The following is a 26,616-nucleotide window of genomic DNA, read 5'->3' on the forward strand; positions in this document are numbered from 1 at the left end:
TAAATTACGCAGTGAGATTAAGGATTTGGAAACTGGAGCTCATATCAACACTGTAGAAGGAATGTGGGATGTTTGATTTAAAGTGTAGTTTGTTGATGTTATATATTTTTTATTTTAATTATGTTTTGGATGCTATTTTACTGGAGAGGGTGTTGGATATAAACAGGAATGACGGCAAAAAATCATCTGTTTTTGCCAAAGAGTAACCTGAAATATATTTTTATCAAAATTTTTTACGTAACTGAACATTGAATTCTTAGCGTACGTAATTGTGTTAGATGTATACACTAGAAGCTAATAAAACTGTGATAAGATTTATGCCTTTTATGAAGTAATCATATTTCCTTTTATACTGATTACAGTTATGATTTGAATTCTTCATATCAATTTTATGAACTGACTAATTATTACACTTCTTAGATAAATTTAGTACATTTGTCATTTGATTATTGATTTCCTGTTTAAAAATTATATTATTCTTGTGTTACAAAAACTTACAGTCCAAGAAAAAGAAGCTGAGAGAAGAAGTAGATAATGAAGAACCTGAGCTAGTTGAAGCAGTCAGTCATACGAAAAGACGACGTTATGGTGAAAAATTGTCTGATCAGGAAGAAATTGATGAAGAACAGGATGAAATGGGTATGTATATATATATGTCATATTTTCCTGCGTAGTCATGATGGCTGAGTGGAAAAGGCAGGAAAGAGACGTTAACAAAACTAAGTTTGGCGAATCACCATCTGTAATTTTAGGCAAATCAGAATCATTTCTTTATAGGCAATATATGTTTTGATCATCAGCTGTTAAAATAATTTTTATATACATAGGTTATAAAGCAAGACGTCATCTTAGACCAGAAAGCATTGCAGCACAAAGATGTTTGCAGGAATGTCTTACCAGCAGGGAAGGGTAAGCGAAAGTGTCACAGCAATTCAGAGGAAGAAGTGAAGGAGTCAAAAAGTTTCAGTTCAAGTTTAAAAAGTTGTGGTTTACAACTTGGTGATTGGTCAAAGAGGTGTCTGCATTAAGTGTTTCGTAGGATCGCATGATTAATTTGAATGACGCAGTTTAGACTTATAATACTATTTTTAAGATAAAGAGAGGAAGTCACTAAATTAAATAAAAAAATAAGAGGTTATAGCCAATTAAGATTAGAAATTTGCTTTCATATTTTTTATCTTGCATATATATATGTGATGTACCAGCTTTTGTCCGGAATAAATAGATTGATGAAGAATCATAGACGTATTTGAAGCTCAAATTATCAGTTGATAAGTTTAAAAAACAGAATCCATTTATTATTATTCAGGAGAAATAGCAGTAACAAAAATCAGATCTCCGGGGTAAGTAAAAAAGAACTACTAATAGCTTTTTGTATGAAGTTTACTGCATCGTTACATTAAAGAAAAGACCCCGATATTCCTTTGCAAGTCCTTTTATAGCCTCTAGAAAGGCGGAGCTTCCAAGAAATGACGTCAGCCTAGTCAGCCATTCCAGTTTGCTTTAAATATCTCCAGAACATTCTATAACTATACGTGTAGAAAAGGCGGGAAAAACAACTTGACTACGGGGTGGTGGATTTAATTCCACGTACTTTCAAATAAGAGAACTTCGCCATTAAAAATGAAAAGAACATACACTTCAAATTTTAAGTGTATTTTTGACTATGGAATTTTATTATTACAAAATATTCCCCCTATCTGAAAAGGCTTGAAGCCGGGCGCCTCGATCACAAGACATTCCAGATAGTGAAAAAGTGCGACAACAGCTAGAAAATTATTTTAAATAATTGCTTAATTTGTTTGATGAACTTGCATCCAGAATTTGAGTTATGATGATATTAATATTAAATAGATACTCTCACTATAACACAGTCAATAGTAATATCAATATATAAAATTGTAAATAATATACCTTAATATATTGACATTTATAGAAAATAAAAAAAAAAATAACATTATGCATGCAGTATTGGGAAACTATTTCTCAAGAACAGTTTCAATTCTGGATTCAGGTCTTTACAGATTGCTGCAAAACATTAGAGCAGTTCGTATTTTACAAATCTTTCATTTCCAGTTCGCCGTGGCTTTAATATTAAAATTTTTTATTTGAGGTGAGGTATTCCTCTATTATTTTCTTCATATCATTGACAATTGCAATACTTAATAATAATTTCTTAACATTTCCTTTTGACTTTTAGTCTGTTTATAGTATTTCATTTTGACTACTTGTTCATATAAAACACTTATTTTGATAATAATCATTTTATACAATAATTTTACTCGTATTTTACCTTTTACTATCGACAATGACAATTATGTCATATACTGCATTGTCATTCAGCACAACTTTCAACTTCAATAGTATTTTATAATTACCATTAATGTCGTTGCCAAAAAATTAACACATAAATACAAAATAAATACAAAGATACAAAACAACACACCAAAAATTTACAACACAGAAAATTAGATATTAAATAATTAGAGGTGCTCTAATTACCTTTAGTAGCAACCCCAGTTGAGCGTTTACCAAAAGGAAGGTGTGAAGGTAAACATTTCGCGGTAAAAGATGTGCAGGGGTGAATTTAGTTCCCGAATGAGGGAAATTATTATATTCACTAATAACTTGATCCAAAATTCTTGTTCACGGAATTTTCGATGATGTAGAATTTACTTTACATCTTAAACGGGTTACTAGGGTTTGGTTCACATGCTCTACTTTACCATTTGTCTGGAAGTGATGGGCAATAGTTAGAAGTTGTTTTACATTATAATTTCTAAGAAATTTTTTGAATCTATTGCAGGTGAATGCGGCATTGCGGTCACTAAGGATTTTTTCGAGGACCTGAATATGGAAAATTTGTTTCAAAATATTAACATAAGTTTCTGTAGTTGCACTTTTAGATGGAAAAGCCCAGACATATCTTGTGGCATGATGGATCACAAGATGTAAATATTTTTTTGTATAATTATAATAATTAAAACCACCGACTGTATCAATAGAAAGACATTCAAAAGGTTTATCAGTTGGGGCTACTTCTTGCATAAGTCCAAATTATTTGGTTTTTTTTCTTTTTATTAATTTGACAAACACGGCAATATTTCACGAAATTTCCAATATCTTTACTAATGTAGGGCCAATAATATTGTGGGGTGATTAAATTTAACATAGCGTGAATACCTGGGTGTTCGAATTTTTCATGAGTTTCAGTTAATAATTTAATCTTAAGGATTTTGGTACCACAATTTTATAACCTTTTTACTTCCTTGTACAAAGTAAAAAGGAAGTATTGTAATCGCGAAAAGCTTCAGGCAGCATATTTCAATGAAAATATCCATTTTGACCGCTATCGAATGCAATTTAACGATTTGTGTGATATCTGTACGTAAGGACAGAATAAAAGACACTTTTCCTCCAAAAAAATTATAAAACTGCTTTAAAATGAATTCTGAAGAGAATTTTTTGTGGCGTCTACGTACGTACGTACCTCGCATAACTCAAAAACGAGTAGCCTCAGAGCTTTGAAATTTTGTATATAGGGCTACTATAACATGTAGATGTGCACCTCGTATTTTGGTTTCAATCGGCCGCACCAAACGTATATAAATATATTTATAAATATATCTACTCTGTTACCCGGCTCAGTGATCTCAGTTTCTTTACTCTTATACAGTGTCTCAAAAAAGTGATGGGACACTTGTGCTTTACAAAAGGAAACTGCAATAAAATAAATTTTAAAAAATGTAAAATTTTTTGTGGGTGTGTTTCATACTTAAATTTAGTAACAATACATAATTAACATACATTTTTTCAAAATATTAAAATGTTAATTTAATAAAAATACAATTGTTTAGAACGGAGCAGAAAATGGCTCACTTAAGTGATGGGACACTACGTACTATGCAACAAAAATCGTCTGAAGTAAGCAATAAAAATATCTTTTGGGGTATTTATTTTTACTCAAAAGCAATTGCCAATAATTTATAAAATCATCTGCAGTATTTCTCTCCAGTTTGTTTTGGAATTTTTGTGTTTTTTAGCTCTGTGCAGCCATGAATGCTAAATGAAAAGAAACTTTGCCTGGAATTTGAAAATTAGTTAATATTTGCATATTGAACGTGGAAAATCTATTAGAGAAACTACTGAAACAGTTAACTTAAGTGATTCAACAGTTTTCAATATCATTAAACGATATAAAAAGAATCATATGATTCAGGATAAAAGAAGACCTGGCCGACGATCAAAGCTATCCAATGGAACAAAGCGAATTATCGTTCGAAATATTGAAAAAAAATCCAAGAATGAGTGCTCCTAAAGTTGCTGCTGATTTACAAGCATTATATGGAGTAATTGTTAATTCTGAGACTATTAGAAGAGTAATTCGATCTACTGGATATCACGGTAGAGCAGCCAGGAAAACATTCTTCGTAAGTGAAAAGAATAGAAAACTCAGCCTGGCTTTCGCAAAATCCAACATAAATAAGAATTCTGATTACTGGAATGAAGTTATATTTGCTGATGAGAGTAAATTTAATATATTTGGTTCTGACGGTAGAATCTTGGTGTGGAGAAAACCCAGGGAAGAATTTCGCAAACAGAACTTGGCCCAAGGCCCAAGGCATTTGACTTCTGGAGTACCTTTGCAACTTAATGCAATTACCTCCACAACTTCGATAAGGAAACTGAAGTAATTAAGAAAGAGCATTGGTTAAAGGAAAAGGAACGAAACCGTTAAGGGTACAGAACTTGGTGCCAACAGTAAAACATGGTGGAGGAGGAGTTATGGTATGGGGGTGTATGTCGTCCGCTGGAGTTGGTAATCTTGTTTTTATTGACAGTATAATGGATCAGTACAAGTATATTGACATTTTAAATCAAAATTTGAAATCTTCAGCACGAAAATTGAACCTTCATAACGATTTTAAATTCTACCAGGACAATGACCCCAAGCACAGTGATTTGAACGTTAGACTCTGGCTGCTGTATAACTGTCCTGAAATAATAAAAACACCCCCACAATCTCCACAATTAAATCCCATAGAGAGTATTTGGCAAGAATTGGAATCAAGAATTCACAAACAGACCATTTCTTCAAAACAACAATTAAAATCGTAGCTTCAAGAAGAATGGGGTAAAATCACTCCAGAAATCACAAAAAAAATTAGTCGAATCCATCCCAAGAAGATTAAATCATGTTTTAAAAGTAAAAGGAAATCCAACAAAATATTAAAACCTTTTAAAAAGTAAAATTTTTGGATAAATATTTGATGGAAAATTAAGTGTCCCATCACTTAAGTGAGCCATTTTCTGCTCCATTCTAAACAATTGTATTTTTATTAAATTAATATTTTGAGAAAATGTATGTTATGTAATAATTGTTACTAAATTTAAGTATGAAACACACCCACAAAAAATTTTACATGTTTTTTAAATTTTTTTTATTGCAGTTTCCTTTTGTAAAGCACAAGTGTCCCATCACTTTTTTGAGACACTGTATGTAATTTGTGCATTTTTTGCTTTAAAAATGATTGAATTATGTTGTTTATATATAAATTTTGTGCATTATGAATTATAATATGAACGAAATATAATACTGTTAAGTGAATCTAGCACCAGAGTGTCGCTATGGTAAACAAATACTAGAGTGAATTTTAAAGAATGCATTTATTCTATTGTGGTTTATGCACTGTCAGTGAAGTAGATTTAATTCAATCCAATAAGTTTAAATGAAATGCAAGAAAAAATGCGTATAATTTAATATTCCGTACAAGGAAGTCATGTGGTGTACCCATCAGATTTTTTCTTCTTAATTACCATCAAATCATTTAGTTCTAATATTTTTTATCACACACATTGTCACTTTTTTGCTGTTGTATAATTTTATCATGATTAAGTAAATATGCAGAATGTGTGAGCTGATGAGAAACAGGTTGTCTAGAAAGTATATCAGCTTCAACGTTTGTAGAGCCTTTTTGATATCGTAATCAAACATAATGAGTCAGAGTGACCAACGGAATAATCTGCCTCTTAAATTCTTAACATTTTTAAGCCAAACAAGGGCTGCATGATCAGTATGGATTGTAAATTTTCGACCATGAAGATAGTAATAAAATTTATCTAATGCATCAACAATAGCTAAACATTCAAGTTCTGAATTGCATAATTTTTTTCGTAATCTTTTAAAGCTCTAGAATGGTAGGAAACTGGGTGTAATGCATTACTTTCATCTGGTTGCTTCAAAACAGCTCCCACAGCAATCTGTGATGCATCAACAAAAACATGACAAGCTTTATTTGGATCATACAATTGTAAGACTGGTTTTGAAATAAGAATATTTTTCAGTTCGTCAAAAGCAGTTTGACATTCATCTTCCCAATGCCATGGTACATCTTTTTCAATAATTTATTTAGAGGAGATCTTAATTTAGCATAATTAGGTATGAATCTATGATAAACATTTACACTGCCTAACACTCTTTGTAGTTCTTTTACATTACTTGGATATTTCAAATTTTTAATACTTTCAATGTTATGGTTATCTTGGGTAACTTTACCCTTTCTAATTTCATAACCTAGAAAATTGATTTTATCTTTGGCAGAGACACATTTACTCTGGTTCTATTTAATACCTTCTTGAATAAATATTTCAAATAATTCACTCAAATGCTTTAGATGTTGTTCTTTAGAAGAAGAGTAAACAATTATGTCATCAAAATAACTACAAGCAATTTGGATTTTATTTTTAGTGAGGATCCGTTTAATAACTCTGTTAAAGATAGCCGGTGCATTTTTGAAGCCAAAAGGGAGTCTTAGCCATTCATACAGTCCAAAATTTGTAATAAAAGCCAATTTTTCAGTGTCATCAGAGTGAATAGGAATGTGCCAAAACCCTGATCTTAGATCTGTTGTAAAAAAAACATTTGTATTACTTAATTTGTCTAATAAAAAGTCTATCCGGGGCAGGGGATGAGCATCAGTCTTTGCTAAAGCATTCAGCTTTACAATAATCAATACACATTCTGTTTTTTTTTGCCCTCATTGTGTTTTAATAGTAAAATTACTGGGAATGCATAAGGACTACTACTTTCTTTAGTAATTCCATTTTTTAATAATTGATCAATTTGTCATCTAATTTCTTCTTCTTCCTTAGGGGAAGTTTGATAAGGTCTTAAGGTGACAGGCAAATCAGAAGTCAAGTTAATTCGTTGTGGTTCAATGTTAATTGTTCAATTCAATGTTCAGTTTTGTTGTTCTCGTTTTGGAATGGGCAGATTTGAGCCCAGTGATAACAATTTGGTATCCCTTTTTTGGTACGTATTCTACAAGGTGATTTGGCTATACTGTCAAAATTACTATTAGTATGGTGACTTACAACTTTCTTTCCGTTGTTGATATTGCTGTTACATTTATTTCCAATTTGTTGAAAACTACGAGGTTTATAATTAGATGCGTTGGGTTAATTATCAACAATCTGACGATTATTATTCCGGAAATTAGCTTGTTTGAATTGTTGACTATTCATATCTCTGTTATAATTTTGTGAATTTTCATCTTTAAATTCATGAATTTGTCGAAGTTTGTGGGCTTGTTCTAGCCAAGTTATCGGATCAGCGGGACTTTGAACAATCATCAAAGACTTTAAGTTCATTGGCAAACCATCTGTCAAACCTTCTAAAATCATTGATTTATCCAAATTAAGCCGCTTACCCACTTCCATTTTCTTTCGAAAGTAATTTGTGATGTCTTCTCTGCCGCTATGTTTTAAATTAGCGAAGTCGCCAAAAGTAGTTAAGGTGGGATCAATAAAGTTTTCTTTTAATATTTCTTCAAATTCTGAGTAAGTTTTTAAGCTCATGGCAATTTTTAATATAGAGCCAGAGGGCTTGTCCCTTTATGTAACGAGAAATATTTTGAAGTTTCCAATTTTCGTCCTTATTTTGGCAGACTTTGTTAAAATAACCTAACCAAGAAATTATGTCACTGTCCTTAGAATCTTCAAATGGAATAATATTTAAATCTATTGTATCTTGATTCACGTTCAGTGAATCGTCAAGATTAACGGGTTCCTGATTTGTCGACATTGTAACTGAAACTTCAAATTTTCTTGAGAACAAAAATATGCACTTTTCTCAAAATATTTTTACAATAGTTAAAATATATATATTTTTTATTTTTTTAAACCAAAAACTCTTCAGAGTATTATCAACACTTCATAGAGTAATAGACTTAAATAAAAATGTTGTATTCTCAAATTTTATGATTATCACTACACATTTCAGGATAATATCAAATCTTAATTAGAATACTATTAATTAGAATAAAACTTGAAATTTAAATAAACTCGTAGTTACTTTAACGTAATATATTTAAACCAAACTATTGTCGTAGCATCTTAGTTCACACACTGAGAAAAAATAATTTCTTAAAATCTGTTCTTACTTGGCTGTTGAGTACACTATTTAATCCTGCTCGTTTGTGTGCTGTTAAAAAAAAACACAGCATAAATGATTGAAATTCTTCAGCTTCTTTCCAGCAGACGATATCCAAATCATGTGGTTCTAAACTATGAGACGCACTCAAAATGCGAAGACAAAGCTGTATCACAATTCACAATTCTTCAATTGTAAAAAACAGACACAACTTGCACTTAAAAAGTTCTTTCACTTCTATTGGAATTACTTTCCTCTTTGGGTACACCTATCCTGTTGACTCCTTGTGATGTAACAGCTTTTGACCGGAGTAAATAAATTGGTGAAGAATCATAGACGTAGTCGAAGCTCAAATTATCAGACGATAAGTTTAAAAAACAGAATCCATTTATTATTATTCAGGAGAAATAGCAGTTACAAAAATCAGTAAACCCAATAATAGGAGTAAATAAAAAGAACTACTAATAGCTTTTTGTATGAAGTTTACTGCATCGTTACATTAAAGAAAAGACCCTGATATTCCTTTGCGTGTCCTTTTATAGCCTCTGGAAAGGCGGAGCTTCCAAGAAATGACGTCAGCCTAGTCATCGTTTCCAGTACTCTTTAAATATCTCCAGAACATTCTATAACTGTACGTGTAGAAAAGGCCGGAAAAACAACTTGACTACGGGGATGTGGATTTAATTCCACGTACTTTCAAATAAGAGACCGTCGCCATTAAAAATGAAAAAAACATACAGTTAGAATTTTAAATGCATTTTTGACTAATTAATGCATTTTTGCATTTTGACATATAATTTGATATTTAAATGCATTTTTGACTAATTAATTAATAAAATTTTATTATTACATATACAGTGGTGGCCAAAATTGTGGACACATTTGGAAATTTCTATGTTTTTGAACTTTGTATGCTGAATTCAATACAAAATACAAATACCACAATTTACTGAATTCAATACAAAATACAAAATTCAATTATTTCCAATACAAAAAATGTTATATGTACTTTAATATAAATAAAAAACACAGTTATGTAGTGGTTTGTAATGTCTAGCTTTCCTGGCCAATCACTCTTCTTGTTCTGAGAACCAATCAAATGTTAGTGAACCAATCAAATGTTAATGAAGCTGACATCATGTTTACATTTGAAACAATTCATTATTTTGCTTTGTTCTGTAGAAGGAGGACCTGTTTCTTATACACTGCAATTACAAGTAGGAATTTTTGTAAAAAATTTTAATATTTAGTCAAGAAGCAATGACATCAAATAAAAGAGTAGTTTGGACACCTAGAAAGAGATGCAATATTATTGTGTTACGAGAAAGTGGTCTTTCCTATGCTGAAATTGCAAGACAAGTGGGTGGTACAGTGACTACATCTGGAGTCCGAAAGTTTTGTTTACGATATCAGGAGACAAATTTAATAAAAAAACAAAGAAGGAAAAGGCCGAAAAAGATGCACCACATCTATTGATGACAGAAGAATAAAAAGACTATGTCTCCAAGATAGAAAAATGTCATCAGCGGCCATCAGAAGTGATTTGAATGATGCTGGTGTTTCTGTCAATTTCAAGAACAATCAGGAGAAGATTAACAGATGTTGCACTGAGAGGCAGAATTCCACGAAAAAAGCCTTAATTTTCCGCAACGAAAACAAAGACTACAATGGGCAAAGGAACACATTAATTGGACAGATGATCAGTGGTCAAAAGTTATATGGAGTGATGAAACTAAGATATCGTTATTCGGTAGTGATGGGCAAAAATATGTAAGACGTAGAATAGGAGAAGAGTTACATCCTGACTGCATTCAAGCAACTGTGAAGAACCCAGTTAGTGTTATGATTTGGTCATGCATGTCAGCAATGGTATTGGGCGTCTTCATGTCATCAATAGGACACTGAATGCCAGAAAATACATTGACACTATTCTAGAACCAAAACTTCTACCTTCCATCAGAGATCTCTTTCCCAACAATGGTTCGTTTATTTTTCAACAGGATTCTGCTCCTTGCCACACGACCAAAATATCGAAAGAGTAGTTTCGTACAAAGAGCATTAAATTGTTGTCATGGCCAGGAAACAATCCTATCGAAAATTTGTGGCACCGTTTGAAAAGACTTGTCTGAATGAGGCGCCCATCAAATAAAAGGGAACTAATTGAGGCTATAATTGTTTCCTGGCATCATGTAATAAAGAAAGAAGAGCTTAAAACTCTTGTCAGCTCAATGAAACGTCGATGTGAAGCTGTAATAAAAAATAAAGTGTACCCTACTAAGTACTGATAACTCGCTGCAATCATCACTATCTAATGTATATTGATAACTATTATTTAACTTTTTTTGCATTGCAAATAATTGAATTTTGTGTTTTGTATTGAATTCAGTAATAAATTCTCTTTAAAATGATATATACAAGTTTGCGTTTTGTGAAACGTAACATTTTCTATAAACATACAAAGTTCAAAAACATAAAAATTTCCCAAAGTGTCCACAATTTTGGCCACCACTGTATATACATAATTTATAATGAGAAAGCCTTCTATATACCATCTGCATTTAGCACAAGTCATAGGCTTTGTAATTACTGTATTTTGAATATATACGAAGCGTATTCGGAAACTAAGTACCGTTTTGAAAAAAAAAAAAAAAATGAAAAAAAAAATGGAAAAAAAAAAAATGAAACAATTTTTTTGAATCCAATTTTATTTTTACATGAAAATACATGTCTTAAACTATTTTCAACATAGTTTCCACCAATGATCAAACACTTGTCATAGCGGGTGACCAGTTTTTGTATACTATCGTCAAAGAAACTTCCTGCCAGTTTTGATAACCACGACTCCACAGCATTTTTCGTGTCATCATCAGATCCAAAGCGCTTGCCACCAAGCTCGCGCTTCATGTGCAAGAACAAGTGATAGTCGGACGGCGCCAAGTCCGGGCTGTACGGCGGGTGATCGATCTGCTCTCAATGAAACTGTCAAATTAACGATTGAGTGACACCAGCAGTATGGGGCCGAGCATTGTCATGGAGCAACACAATTCCTTTACTGAGCATTCCTCTTCGTTTGTTTTGAATGGCACGCCTTAGTTTTGTTAAAGTCTCACAATATTGTGCCGCATTAATGGTTTCACCTCTGGGAAGAAATTCAGTAAGCAAAATGCCTTTCCTATCCCAGAAGATAGTACACATGATTTTTTGTGATGACATTGTCACTTTGAACTTTTGTTTTTTCGGAGAATGAGTGTGTCTTCACTCCATCGATTGTTGTTTCGATTCTGGTGTGAAATGACACATCCAAGTTTCATCACCTGTCACAATTTGGTTTAAAAAGTTTTTCCCTCATCACTTTATCGCGTGAGAAATGTCAGGGCACTACCAAGTCGCTTTGTTTTGTGAACATCTGTGAGCATTTTTGGAACCCATCGGGAACACAGTTTGCGATAATTCAAGCGGTCAGACCCAATTTCGAACAAAACAGTACATGAAATTTGTGGAAATGCCTCTGAAAGAGTTGTCATTGTGAAGCGTCTGTTCTCATGAATTGCTTCATCAACTTTCCTTACCAAATCATCGGTGACAACAGAAGGCTGACCACTCCGAGCCTCGGCGTGGACATTTGTTCGACCTGCATTAAACATTCTTACCCACTTTCTCACCATTCTGTCACTTATCGCGTATTCACCGTAAACTTCTGTCACTTGACGATAAATTTCGGCCGGTTTAACATTCCTCGCGTTCAAAAATTTAATCACGGCACGAATCTCGCAGTCAGCGGGAGAACTAATTGTCTTAAACATTTTGAATGTGCACAGCAAACTGAAAACACAACATAGAGCTATCAAAATGGCGACAATGGAAAGTCAGTGAACAAGAAAGACTAGTGCGCATGCGCGGGACGCCTACCACAGCGCTGCGACGGCGCTAGAATGAAACGGTACTTAATTTCCGAATACGCTACGTATGAAGATCTTGGCAATAAATGCAAAATGTTCTTGTGTTCATGACACGTTCTTATAGAGACAGTGCAGTTCATAACTTCTTGGCACTACAGGGAGGGACAAACCATTGGCTTATAGAGATGTGCCCTTTATAAGAAAATTATTTAAAGAAGGAAATAAGCACATTTTGTCAAACATATTTGTATTCTGAGAAATTAAATGAAGCACAAATAAGTATTTTTCAGGGACAGGGAAAGAAACTGCATGTCAGTTATCAATACTTCCTCAATTCTTGTAATCCTGAAATAAGATTTTTGGTACTCTTCTGTAATCGGAACTGGATTCAGAAATGAGTGTATATGTATATTTTATGTACATACATCTCTATATGTGTACGCATATAGACACATACATACATGCAATGAATTGGAAGTTGATCTGTCAGCACTATCCTTATCTTCAGGGCAGATGTTTTTATTTTATTTGGCTTATTAATTCCTTATTAAATGTAGTATTTCATCTCGTTGTACTCTGTCTTTGATATGATTTAAATCAAAGTCCTCGTCATTATAATTCGCTTCCGATAGTGAAGAAAGTGACACAGAGGTTATTGAAAACGAAAAAATTTCGATTGACAAATTAGTCGGTATTCTCGACACAGCAATTATAGGACTTGAACAGCGGGATTTTGTAACTGAACAAGAAATTATGTCTGTTTATAGAATTAAAGAGAAAGTATTATCACATAAAACGAAGCAACTTAAACAACTTACATTGAAAGAAATGTTTAATAAAGTAAACAAATAAATATTAAGCTTTTTGGAACTACTCTAATATGCGCCCTCAAGTCGCCAAATTTCTCGCCAAACATTTTTGGCAAGAAACCCCTGCTAAAAATGCCCCGTAGAAACCCATAAAATTTTTTACGGGGAATTGAAAGAGTTGTCATTGTGAAGCGTCTGTTCTCATGAATTGCTTCATCAACTTTCCTTACCAAATCATTGGTGACAACAGAACGCTGACCACTCCGAGCCTCGGCGTGGACATTTGTTCGACCTGCATTACACATTCTTACCCACTTTCTCGGCATTCCGTCACTTATCGCGTATTCACCGTAAACTTCTGTCACTTGACGATAAATTTCGGCCGGTTTAACATTCCTCGCGTTCAAAAATTTAATCACGGCACGAATCTCGCAGCCAGCGGGAGAACTAATTGTCTTAAACATTTTGAATGTGCACAGCAAACTGAAAACACAACATAGAGCTATCAAAATGGCGACAATGGAAAGTCAGTGAACAAGAAAGACTAGTGCGCATGCGTAGGACGTCTACCACAGCGCTGCGACGGCGATAGAATGAAACGGTACTTAGTTTCCGAATACGCTACGTATATATATGTGATGTACCAGCTTTTATCTGGAATAAATAGTTTGGTGAAGAATCATAGATGTAGTAGTAGCTTAAATTATCAGACGATAAGTTTAAAAAACAGGATCCATTTATAATATTTTTAGGGGAAATAGCAATTACAAAAATCTGATCTTCAGAGTAAATAAAAAAGAATTACTAATAACTTTTTGTATTTAGTTTACTTCATCGTGACATTAAAGAAAAGTCCCCGATATTCCTTTGCAAGTCCTTTTAAAGCCTCTGGAAAGGCGGAGGTTCCAAGAAATGACGTCAGCCATTCCAGTTCGCTTTAAATATTTCCGGAACATTCTTTAACTATACATGTAGAAAAGGCGGGAAAAACAACTTGACTATGGGGCTGGGGATTTAATTCCACGTACTTTCAAATAAGAGAACTTCGCCATTAAAAATGAAAAGAACATACAGTTAGAATTTTAAGCGTATTCTTGACTATGGAATTTTATTATTACAAATATATATATATTTACTAAAGAAATATTGATTATATTATCTCCTAATATTAATATTAGTAGAAGTATCTAAAAAGAGTGAACCCACAGGTAGTAAGTTTAATTCCGAAAATTGTTTTAAAGTAACTTGAATGTAAATTGTTAAAAATGTATTAGGGATATATGTATACAGTCAAAAGTCGTTAATATGGACTCGTCGGGACTTCGGCGATTCCGGATTATCGATTTTTCCGGATTATAGATCATCAGTTTAAATCTCATAAGATGGCATGCAGAAATTATAAAATTAAAAATATGATACTGTAATTTATGAAATAAAGAACAATTATGATCTAAAGGGTATCAAAATTTACAAAAAAAAAAAAAGCTTAATATTTATTAGTTTACTTTATTAAACATTTCTTTAAATGTAAGTTGTTTAAGTTGCTTCGTTTTTTATGTGATAATACATTCTCTTTAATTCTATAAACAGACATAATTTCTTGTTCAGTTACAAAGTTCCGCTGTTCAAGTCCTATAATTGCTGAGTCTACCGACTAATTTGTCAATCGAAATTTTTTCATTTTCAATAACCTCTGTCACTTTCTTCGCCATCGGAAGTGAATTATAATGACGAGGAATTTGATTTAAATCATATCAAAGACGGAGTACATCGAGAAGAAATACTACATTTAGTAAGGAATTATAAGCCAAATAAAATAAAAACATCTGTCCTGAAGATAAGGTTAGTGCTGACAGATCAACTTCCAATTCATTGGGCGCCGCGGCGTTAAAGATAAACAAAGTTTAGATAAACAAAGGATATGCCTTTATCCATTTTTTGTAGCAATTCCACTTTTTGTTTAATGAACTTCGAAACATACTTTCGCTTTGTAGATCCTTTACATATTAATAAATATATATCAGAAATTCTATTTGACATAATCGAAAGTTTAAACTTACTTTTATAAAATTGCTCTAACAGTCTGTAAAAAATAATAAGCCGGATCCAATTCGAAGATTAAGGAACAACGCAATCTGCAACATTAACTGAATTAGATAATTTTAGCTTAGCTTATACCGTCCGTTATACATTAAACATGCACTCGTAAACGTATTTCGTGCACGCGCACAAGCATATTCGCAGGTTTTATGCGCATGCGTCAACGCGCCGTATGCGCAGAAAGTTTGAAGCTTTGAGGTCCGAATTATAGATCATTCCGGATTATGCATGTCCAAATTAACGACTTTTGACTGTATATATGTATATAATTTTAATCAAATTTAAATTTTAACAAACGTATATACGTAAAAAAGCAAATTTAAAGTTAAAATAATTAAAAAATGTGCAATTATATAAAAGATTTAATTTTCGAACTAATCTACAATATCATTTAAATTCAGAAGCATAAGCAAATCAAGTGCAAAACCAAACCATGAAAATAAATCCACCAATTTAGCAAATTAAAATTAATCTAATTTTTTTTTTTTTTTTTAAATGCATATGTGAATGACTGTTGAGCAGGCAGGAGACAGACTTATCAAGGGAAGTTGCCTCCAAACCTAACTCTTCAATCATTCAATTCGTGTTTCGTCATTCATGCAGGCAAGGGTAAAAGTCAAAACCAAAAGTAAAGAGTGAAGAATGTCCAAAAAGAAGTACCAATAAAGTGGTACCTTTAGAAATTAGGTAAAAGGAAAATATCAATGAAGTTTTTTGAGAAATAGGCAATGTAAAGTCTAGTATTAAATTAAACTTTAATACTAGACTTCACATTAATTAAAAAATAATTAAATTATTAAAAAATTAATTTTTCAGAAAAATTGAGAAAACAATGCATTTTAGAAAATTAAAACTTGAATTACATACTTTTAGGATATTTAATTTTTTCTAGATTTATATTATTTAAATATTTTAATATTAAAGTTTACAAAAAATTTTTTATAAAACAAAGATAGCAGCTTGGCACTCTACTTACATAGCGCCATCTATATAATTTGCAGAACACACTTACTTCACTTTGGAAATACTTTTGCAGACCCCAACGCTAATATAGTAGGTAAGTTAGAATTAAAACTTACTATTTACTTCCTTCAAGTATTTTTAAAATTTTTTTGTGTAGTATATAAGTATTTTCTAGATATGAAATATTTTTAAGTATATATTTGTTTTTTTATAAATTATGAATTAGTTCTTTTTGTTTCTTATTGGTTTATATAAATTATGTCTAGTTCCTTTTTAGTTTCTTTTTATTAATATGCATATTCGTGTCGGGGAGGTTTCTGTAGACAAGGGTTTCTAACAGGCATTGGTTTCTAAATTAATTTTTCTGAAAAATTAATTTTTTAATAATTGAATTATTTTTTAAATGTTTACTTTAATACAGTCAAAAGTCGTTAATTCGGACACCCATAATCCGGAATGATCTGTAATCCAAACCTCAAAGCTAAAAACTTTCTGCGCATGCGCCGCGTTGACACATGCGCTTACGCGTGCACGTTTTTATGTATAATGGACGGTATAGTCTAAAATTATCTAATTATCTATTTCAGTTAATGTTGATGATTGCATTGTTCCTTAATCTTCGAATTGGATCCGGTTTATTATTTTTTGCAGACTGTAAGAGCAATTTTATAAAAGTAAGCTTGAACTTTCGATTATGTCAAATAGAATTTTCGATTCTGGAGCTCCCAAAGGATCGTACAAAATGAAAGTATGTTTCGATGTCATCAAACAAAAAGTGGAATTTCTGCAAAAAAATGGATAAAGACATCAAGAATGTGACAGAGAGGTTAGTGAAAACGAAAAAATTTCGATTGACAAGTTAGTCGGTATTCTCAGCACAACAATTAACGGGACTTGAACAGCGGAACTTTGTAACTGAACAAGAAATTGTGTCTGTTTATATAATTAAAGAGAAAGTATTATCACCTAAAACGAAGCAACTTAAAACAACTTACATTCAAAGAAATGTTTAATAAAGTAAACAAATAAATATTAAGCTTTTTTTTCGTTAATTTTGGTACCCTTTAGATTATAATTGTTCTTTATTTCATAAATTAAGGTTTCATATTTTTAATTTTAGAATTTCTGCATGCCATCTTACGAAATTTAAACTGATGATCTATAATCCGGAAAAATAGATAATCCGGAATCACTGAAGTCCCGACGAGTCCGGATTAACGACTTTTGACTGTACTAGACTTTAGATTGCTTATTTCTCAAAAAACTTTATCGATATTTTTCCTTTTAGAAATTTTTATTGCTAATTTCTAAAGGTACCACTTTATTGGTATTTCTTTTTATACATTCTTCACTCTTTACTTTTGGTTTTGACTTTTACCCTTGCCTGCATGAATGACGAAACACGAATTGAATGATTGAAGAGTTAGGTTTGGAGGCAACTTTCCCTTGATAAGTCTGTCTCCTGCCCTGCCTGCTCAACAGTCATTTACTTTTGCATTTTTTTAAAAAAAAATTAGATTAATTTTAATTTGCTAAATTGGTGAATTTATTATCATGGTTTGGTTTTGCTCTTGATTTACTTATGCTATCTGATTTTAAATGATATTGTAGATTAGGTCGAAAACTAAATCTTGTATATGTTTGCACATTTTTCAATTATTTTAAGTTTAAATATGCTTTTTTACATATATACTTGTTTGTTAAAATTTAAATTTGTTTAAATTTAAATTTCATTCCTTGCAGCAATGGTGCAAAGAATTAATTAAATTTGCATTTAAATTAAATTTATTTAAATTCAATTTATTCTTTTGAAACATTATATATATATATGTTATATGTATGTATATATATATACACACAGTGTATCAGCAAGTAACTTTAAAGGTGTAATAATTATGGATTTCTTTGTGTAATTAACTGAGAAAATAGACTTCAGTACATTCAGTAATTTGAAATGTGTATAAATGTACACTGAACACCTGTCTGTTAACTAAAGTACGAAAGTGTAGTAGTGGCGAAATTTGGTCTGAAGCTTTGATTTTTATAAAGGTTCATATTTCAAGAGAAGGATCATCAAATGTATTAAAGTGCATTGAATCTTTTCATGTGAGGTTAATGGCAAAGAACTGAATTTTGTTGGTTAAATATATCTCACTTGTATTATTAAAATAGCTTATCTTAATATGTTAATTACATTTTCTCTGTTTCCTTTTTTTTATTATTTGTTTATTTTTATTTATTAAAACTTCTGTTAAAAAAAGAGGAAAAAAAATTAACAGTAGGGTTACAAATTTTTTGCATATTTACCATTATTTGCTAGTTATGAACTATTGCTAAAATACAAGGGCTTACAGTAAACTTATAATTAAATAAAAATTAATAACATAACTTAATAATTTAAATTTTTACATCTTACAACTTTCCTCAAATATTTTTTTATATAGTAAAAGTTTATATATATAATGTTTTCTAGGTATATGACTACATTAAAATAAGTCCAAGTTGGGCGCAGAAATTTTTATTTAAAATATGACTCGAGTTTAAAGTCACAACTGATCACACTGTCATTGTTTACCCTTAATTGTTACCTGTAAATGCACTGTAAACTTTGATATCAAAATCTGTACTCAACCAAATTTAGTGTTTTTTGTATCATCTGCCTTGGTGTTCCTGTAAATAGGATGCTTTCTTGATTCTGCTTTGCTATTATAGAAACATACCAATCATTAGAAGCCATAGTAACCCTTGGTCAATGCACAAGTCTCTGGACAACTATTTGATTTGTTTGGAGTTGTTTTCACATTCAAGATGTTTGAAAATCTATATCTTTGATTGTCTGTCATGCTTCAGTTATCCTAACCATCAGCAGTTTGTTTTATTTCCTCCATAGGAATATGACTATCATAAAAAAAAATATTTTTGTGAAATCATAAACACTTCAGATTACATTTAAGTGAACCTGGTCAAACCCAGAGATCTTCAAAAACTTCTTAATTAGCATATATTTGGGCAACCAATTGTGACTGTTTGATATTTGTAATGTTTTTGTGTATGATATTTGCATCTGCAGTGATTTTCTACAACTGAAATTGAACTAAGCTTCCAGAAATTGCTAGTTTGTATTATGTGCGTAACTTTTTGATGCCAGTGTATCTATGTGTAATAATTTTTTTTGGCAGTTTTAAGTTTTCATTTTTCAATTTCCATAAAAATCATCAAAAACTAGGCCACAGTAATATATAAGTATTTGTATAATTGTAACTCATACCTCTGTAATGTATACTTTTGATAACTAATTAGCAAAATGATAAAAGTACTATGAATCTATAATGTAATTAAATGTAACAGAAAACATAGTCTTTAAAATTGAACATATCCCTTTGAGTACAGGCTAAAATACTAACTTTATACACATTTAGCTCTAAATATGGTACTGAATAATATCAGGTTGGTGTACATTGAAGAATTTTGTTTTTGTTACATGCTTGATTGTGTATAATAATAATAATAATCCAGACCTCAAAGCTAAAAACTTTCTGCGCATGCGCCGCATTGACACATGCACATAGGCGTTTACGCGTGCGAGTAAGACCTTTTACCACTGCGCATATGCGGGTGTGCAAGCGCCGAATACGTTTTCGCGTGCGCGTTTTATGTATAACGGACAGTATAATCTAAAATTATCTAATTATCTATTTCAGTTAATGTTGATGATTGCATTGTTCCTTAATCTTCGAATTGGATCCGGCTTATTATTTTTTGCAGACTGTAAGAGCAATTTTATAAAAGTAAACTTGAACTTTCGATTATGTCAAATAGAATTTTCGATTCTGGAGCTCCCAAAGGATCGTACAAAATGAAAGTATGTTTCGATGTCATCAAACAAAAAGTGGAATTTCTGCAAAAAATGGATAAAGACATGAAGAATGTGACAGAGAGGTTAGTGAAAACGAAAAAATTTCGATTGACAAGTTAGTCGGTATTCTCGGCACAACAATTAACGGGACTTGAACAGCGGAACTTTGTAACTGAACAAGAAATTGTGTCTGTTTATATAATTAAAGAGAAAATATTATCACCTAAAACGAAGCAACTTAAAACAACTTACATTCAAAGAAATGTTTAATAAAGTAAACAAATAAATATTAAGCTTTTTTTTCGTAAATTTTGGTATCCTTTAGATTATAATTGTTCTTTATTTCATAAATAAAGGTTTCATATTTTTAATTTTAGAATTTCTGCATGCCATGTTACGATATTTAAACTGATGATCTATAATCCGAAAAAATCGATAATCCGGAATCGCCGAAGTCCCGACGAGTCCGGATTAACAACTTTTGACTGTACTAGACTTTAAATTGGTTATTTCTCAAAAAACGTTTTTGATATTTTCCTTTTAGAACTTTTAATTTAGAATTTTTAATTGTTAATTTCTAAAGGTACCACTTTATTGGTATTTCTTTTTGGACATTCTTCACTCTTTACTTTTGGTTTTGACTTTTACCCTTGCCTGCATGAATGACGAAACACGAATTGAATGATTGAAGAGTTAGGTTTGGAGGCAACTTTCCCTTGATAAGTCTGTCTCTTGCCCTGCCTGCTCAACAGTCATTTACTTTTGCACTTTTTAAGAAAAAATTTAGATTAATTTTAATTTGCTAAATTGGTGAATTTATTACCATGGTTTGGTTTTGCACCTGATTTACTTATGCTATCTGAATTTAAATGATATTGTAGATTAGTTTGAAAACTAAATCTTGTATATGTTTGCACATTTTTCAATTATTTTAACTTTAAATATACTTTTTTACATATATACATGTTTGTTAAAATTTAAATTTGTTTAAATTTAAATTTCATTCCTTGCAGCAATGGTGCAAAGAATTAATTAAATTTGTATTTAAATTAAATTTATTTAAATTCAATTTATTCTTTTGAAACATTATATATATATATGTTATATGTTTGTATATATATATATATATATACACGCAGTGTATCAGCAAGTAAGTTTAAAGGTGTAATAATTATGGATTTCTTTGTGTAGTTAACTGAGAAAATAGACTTCAGTACATTCAGTAATTTGAAATGTCTATAAATGTACACTGAACTCCTGTCTGTTAACTAAAGTAACTGGCGAAATTCGGTCTGGAGCTTTGATTTTTATAAAGGTTCATATTTCAAGAGAAGGATCATCAAATGTATTAAAGTGCATTGAATCTTTTCATGCGAGGTTAATGGCAAAGAACTGAATTTTGTTGGTTAAATATATCTCACTTGTATTATTAAAATAGCTTATCTTAATATGTTAATTACGTTTTCTCTGTTTCCTTTTTTTTATTATTTGTTTATTTTTATTTATTAAAACTTCTGTTAAAAAAAGAGGAAAAAAAATTAACAGTAGGGTTACAAATTTTTTGCATATTTACCATTATTTGCTAGTTATGAACTATTGCTAAAATACAAGGGCTTACAGTAAACTTATAATTAAGTAAAAATTAATAACATAACTTAATAATTTAAATTTTTACATCTTACAACTTTCCTCAAATATTTTTTTATATAGTGAACATTTATATATATAATGTTTTCTAGGTATATGACTACATTAAAATAAGTCCAAGTTGGGCGCAGTAATTTTTATTTAAAATAGGACTCGAGTTTAAAGTCACAACTGATCACACTGTCATTGTTTACCTTTAATTGTTACCTGTAAATGCACTGTAAACTTTGATATCAAAATCTGTACTCAACCAAATTTAGTGTTTTTTGTATCATCTGCCTTGGTGTTCCTGTAAATGGGATGCTTTCTTGATTCTGCTTTGCTATTATAGAAACATACCAATCATTAGAAGCCATAGTAACCCTTGGTCAATGCACAAGTCTCTGGACAACTATTTGATTTGTTTGGAGTTGTTTTCACAGTCAAGATGTTAGAAAATCTATATCTTTGATTGTCTGTCATGCTTCAGTTATCCTAACCATCAGCAGTTTGTTTTATTTCCTCCATAGGAATATGACTATCATAAAAAAAAATATTTTTGTGAAATCATAAACACTTCAGATTACATTTAAGTGAACCTGGTCAAACCCAGAGATCTTCAAAAACTTCTTAATTAGCATATATTTGGGCAACCAATTGTGACTGTTTGATATTTGTAATGTTTCTGTGTATGATATTTGCATCTGCAGTGATTTTCTACAACTGAAATTGAACTAAGCTTCCAGAAATTGCTAGTTTGTATTATGTGCGTAACTTTTTGATGCCAGTGTATCTATGTGTAATAATTTTTTTTGGCAGTTTTAAGTTTTCATTTTTCAATTTCCATAAAAATCATCAAAAACTAGGCCACAGTAATATATAAGTATTTGTATAATTGTAACTCATACCTCTGTAATGTATACTTTTGATAACTAATTAGCAAAATGATAAAAGTACTATGAACCTATAATGTAATTAAATGTAACAGAAAACATAGTCTTTAAAATTGAACATCTCCCTTTGAGTACAGGCTAAAATACTAACTTTATACACATTTAGCTCTAAATATGGTACTGAATAATATCAGGTTGGTGTACATTGAAGAATTTTGTTTTTGTTACATGCTTGATTGTGTATAATAATAATAATAATCCGGACCTCAAAGCTAAAAACTTTCTGCGCATGCGCCGCATTGAGACATGCACATAGGCGTTTACGCGTGCGAGTAAGACCTTTTACCACTGCGCATATGCGGGTGTGCAAGCGCACAATACGTTTTCGCGTGCGCGTTTTATGTATAACGGACAGTATAATCTAAAATTATCTAATTATCTATTTCAGTTAATGTTGATGATTGCGTTGTTCCTTAATCTTCGAATTGGATCCGGCTTATTATTTTTTGCAGACTGTAAGAGCAATTTTATAAAAGTAAACTTGAACTTTCGATTATGTCAAATAGAATTTTCGATTCTGGAGCTCCCAAAGGATCGTACAAAATGAAAGTATGTTTCGATGTCATCAAACAAAAAGTGGAATTTCTGCAAAAAATGGATAAAGACATGAAGAATGTGACAGAGAGGTTAGTGAAAACGAAAAAATTTCGATTGACAAGTTAGTCGGTATTCTCGGCACAACAATTAACGGGACTTGAACAGCGGAACTTTGTAACTGAACAAGAAATTGTGTCTGTTTATATAATTAAAGAGAAAATATTATCACCTAAAACGAAGCAACTTAAAACAACTTACATTCAAAGAAATGTTTAATAAAGTAAACAAATAAATATTAAGCTTTCTTTTCGTAAATTTTGGTATCCTTTAGATTATAATTGTTCTTTATTTCATAAATAAAGGTTTCATATTTTTAATTTTAGAATTTCTGCATGCCATGTTACGAGATTTAAACTGATGATCTATAATCCGAAAAAATCGATAATCCGGAATCGCCGAAGTCCCGACGAGTCCGGATTAACAACTTTTGACTGTACTAGACTTTAAATTGGTTATTTCTCAAAAAACGTTTTTGATATTTTCCTTTTAGAACTTTTAATTTAGAATTTTTAATTGCTAATTTCTAAAGGTACCACTTTATTGGTATTTCTTTTTGGACATTCTTCACTCTTTACTTTTGGTTTTGACTTTTACCCTTGCCTGCATGAATGACGAAACACGAATTGAATGATTGAAGAGTTAGGTTTGGAGGCAACTTTCCCTTGATAAGTCTGTCTCTTGCCCTGCCTGCTCAACAGTCATTCACTTTTGCACTTTTTAAGAAAAAATTTAGATTAATTTTAATTTGCTAAATTGGTGAATTTATTACCATGGTTTGGTTTTGCACCTGATTTACTTATGCTATCTGAATTTAAATGATATTGTAGATTAGTTCGAAAACTAAATCTTGTATATGTTTGCACATTTTTCAATTATTTTAACTTTAAATATACTTTTTTACATATATACATGTTTGTTAAAATTTAAATTTGTTTAAATTTAAATTTCATTCCTTGCAGCAATGGTGCAAAGAATTAATTAAATTTGTATTTAAATTAAATTTATTTAAATTCAATTTATTCTTTTGAAACATTATATATATATATGTTATATGTATGTATATATATATATATATATACACGCAGTGTATCAGCAAGTAAGTTTAAAGGTGTAATAATTATGGATTTCTTTGTGTAGTTAACTGAGAAAATAGACTTCAGTACATTCAGTAATTTGAAATGTCTATAAATGTACACTGAACTCCTGTCTGTTAACTAAAGTAACTGGCGAAATTCGGTCTGGAGCTTTGATTTTTATAAAGGTTCATATTTCAAGAGAAGGATCATCAAATGTATTAAAGTGCATTGAATCTTTTCATGCGAGGTTAATGGCAAAGAACTGAATTTTGTTGGTTAAATATATCTCACTTGTATTATTAAAATAGCTTATCTTAATATGTTAATTACGTTTTCTCTGTTTCCTTTTTTTTTATTATTTGTTTATTTTTATTTATTAAAACTTCTGTTAAAAAAAGAGGAAAAAAAATTAACAGTAGGGTTACAAATTTTTTGCATATTTACCATTATTTGCTAGTTATGAACTATTGCTAAAATACAAGGGCTTACAGTAAACTTATAATTAAGTAAAAATTAATAACATAACTTAATAATTTAAATTTTTACATCTTACAACTTTCCTCAAATATTTTTTTATATAGTGAACGTTTATATATATAATGTTTTCTAGGTATATGACTACATTAAAATAAGTCCAAGTTGGGCGCAGTAATTTTTATTTAAAATAGGACTCGAGTTTAAAGTCACAACTGATCACACTGTCATTGTTTACCTTTAATTGTTACCTGTAAATGCACTGTAAACTTTGATATCAAAATCTGTACTCAACCAAATTTAGTGTTTTTTGTATCATCTGCCTTGGTGTTCCTGTAAATGGGATGCTTTCTTGATTCTGCTTTGCTATTATAGAAACATACCAATCATTAGAAGCCATAGTAACCGTTGGTCAATGCACAAGTCTCTGGACAACTATTTGATTTGTTTGGAGTTGTTTTCACAGTCAAGATGTTAGAAAATGATAGATACCCCCCCAAAAAAATTGCTATATCTTTGATTGTCTGTCATGCTTCAGTTATCCTAACCATCAGCAGTTTGTTTTCTTTCCTCCATAGGAATATGACTATCATAAAAAAAATATTTTAGTGAAATCATAAACACTTCAGATTACATTTAAGTGAACCTGGTCAAACCCTGAGATCTTCAAAAACTTCTTAATTAGCATATATTTGGGCAACCAATTGTGACTGTTTGATATTTGTAATGTTTTTGTGTATGATATTTGCATCTGCAGTGATTTTCTACAACTGAAATTGAACTAAGCTTCCAGAAATTGCTAGTTTGTATTATGTGCGTAACTTTTTGATGCCAGTGTATCTATGTGTAATAATTTTTTTGGCAGTTTTAAGTTTTCATTTTTCAATTTCCATAAAAATCATCAAAAACTAGGCCACAGTAATATATAAATTTTGTATAATTGTAACTCATACCTCTGTAATGTATACTTTTGATAACTAATTAGCAAAAGGATAAAAGTACTGTGAACCTATAATGTAATTAAATGTAACAGAAAACATAGTCTTTAAAATTGAAAATCTCCCTTTGAGTACAGGCTAAAATACTAACTTTATACACATTTAGCTCTAAATATGGTACTGAATAATATCAGGTTGGTGTACATTGAAGAATTTTGTTTTTGTTACATGCTTGATTGTGTGCATTAAACACTGGAATAGGAAACTTAATATACAAAATTTAAAGTTTATATATTGTGCTATCTTTAATAAGCTTTGCTTTATCATTTATTATTTTTTTTCATTTTTACAGATAGTGTTCCTGATGTTCCTATTATCAATACACCTATAATAATTCCTAGGCGGCCTATCAGTGTACCTTGTGGAAATATTCTTGCAGAAAGAGTTTTCAAATGGATGATTGATCCTCTTCAGCCTGATAAATTTTTTGAGTATGTTCTCTTTTTTTTTTTTTTTTTTTTTCATTCTTTAAATATATTTAAATTTTATAATTTAGATATGATTTAAAATAGTTAACTGTACCTGCAGTTTTTTTTTTTTAATGTATACTTCTCATGACATAAAGTATTATTCTTCGGCAAAATTTAAATGATCACCCCCTCTTTTCTAAATGCCATTATATAAGATTATCATAAATAAATAAATAAATAAAAATAAAAAAAATTAAAAGGAAAAGCTGACCCTATAACAAAATTCAGATTAAAGTGTTATTTAGAAACAGATTAGTTGTTGCTGATAACTGTAAATGGTTAACAAAAAATAAGAGTGGTATGGCAAATATTTCTCATAACTTGCAAGATGTGGTACTCTTATGTTATTGGGACCGAAAATGGA

The 26,616-nt window shown here is 30.8% G+C and overlaps 1 protein-coding gene across 2 annotated transcripts in view; it reads left to right on the top strand.

Moving 5' to 3' along the window:
• NO66 (Bifunctional lysine-specific demethylase and histidyl-hydroxylase NO66) overlaps positions 1-26,616 on the top strand; it is a 180,124-nt gene that overhangs the window by 12,925 nt on the left and 140,583 nt on the right. The window contains exons 2-3 of one of the 2 annotated variants that reach the window (XM_085822128.1): positions 501-639; positions 26,075-26,213. In XM_085822128.1, the coding sequence (XP_085678254.1) occupies positions 501-639; positions 26,075-26,213 (278 nt within the window). The remainder of the gene's footprint in view (positions 1-500; positions 640-26,074; positions 26,214-26,616) is intronic. The other variant, XM_085822134.1, reaches the window with a different exon arrangement.

Source organism: Stegodyphus dumicola, chromosome 1, assembly GCF_044657685.1.
Source record: "Stegodyphus dumicola isolate Sdum_Otavi_A_Nest chromosome 1, ASM4465768v1".
NCBI classification, from domain to species: Eukaryota; Metazoa; Arthropoda; class Arachnida; order Araneae; family Eresidae; genus Stegodyphus; species Stegodyphus dumicola.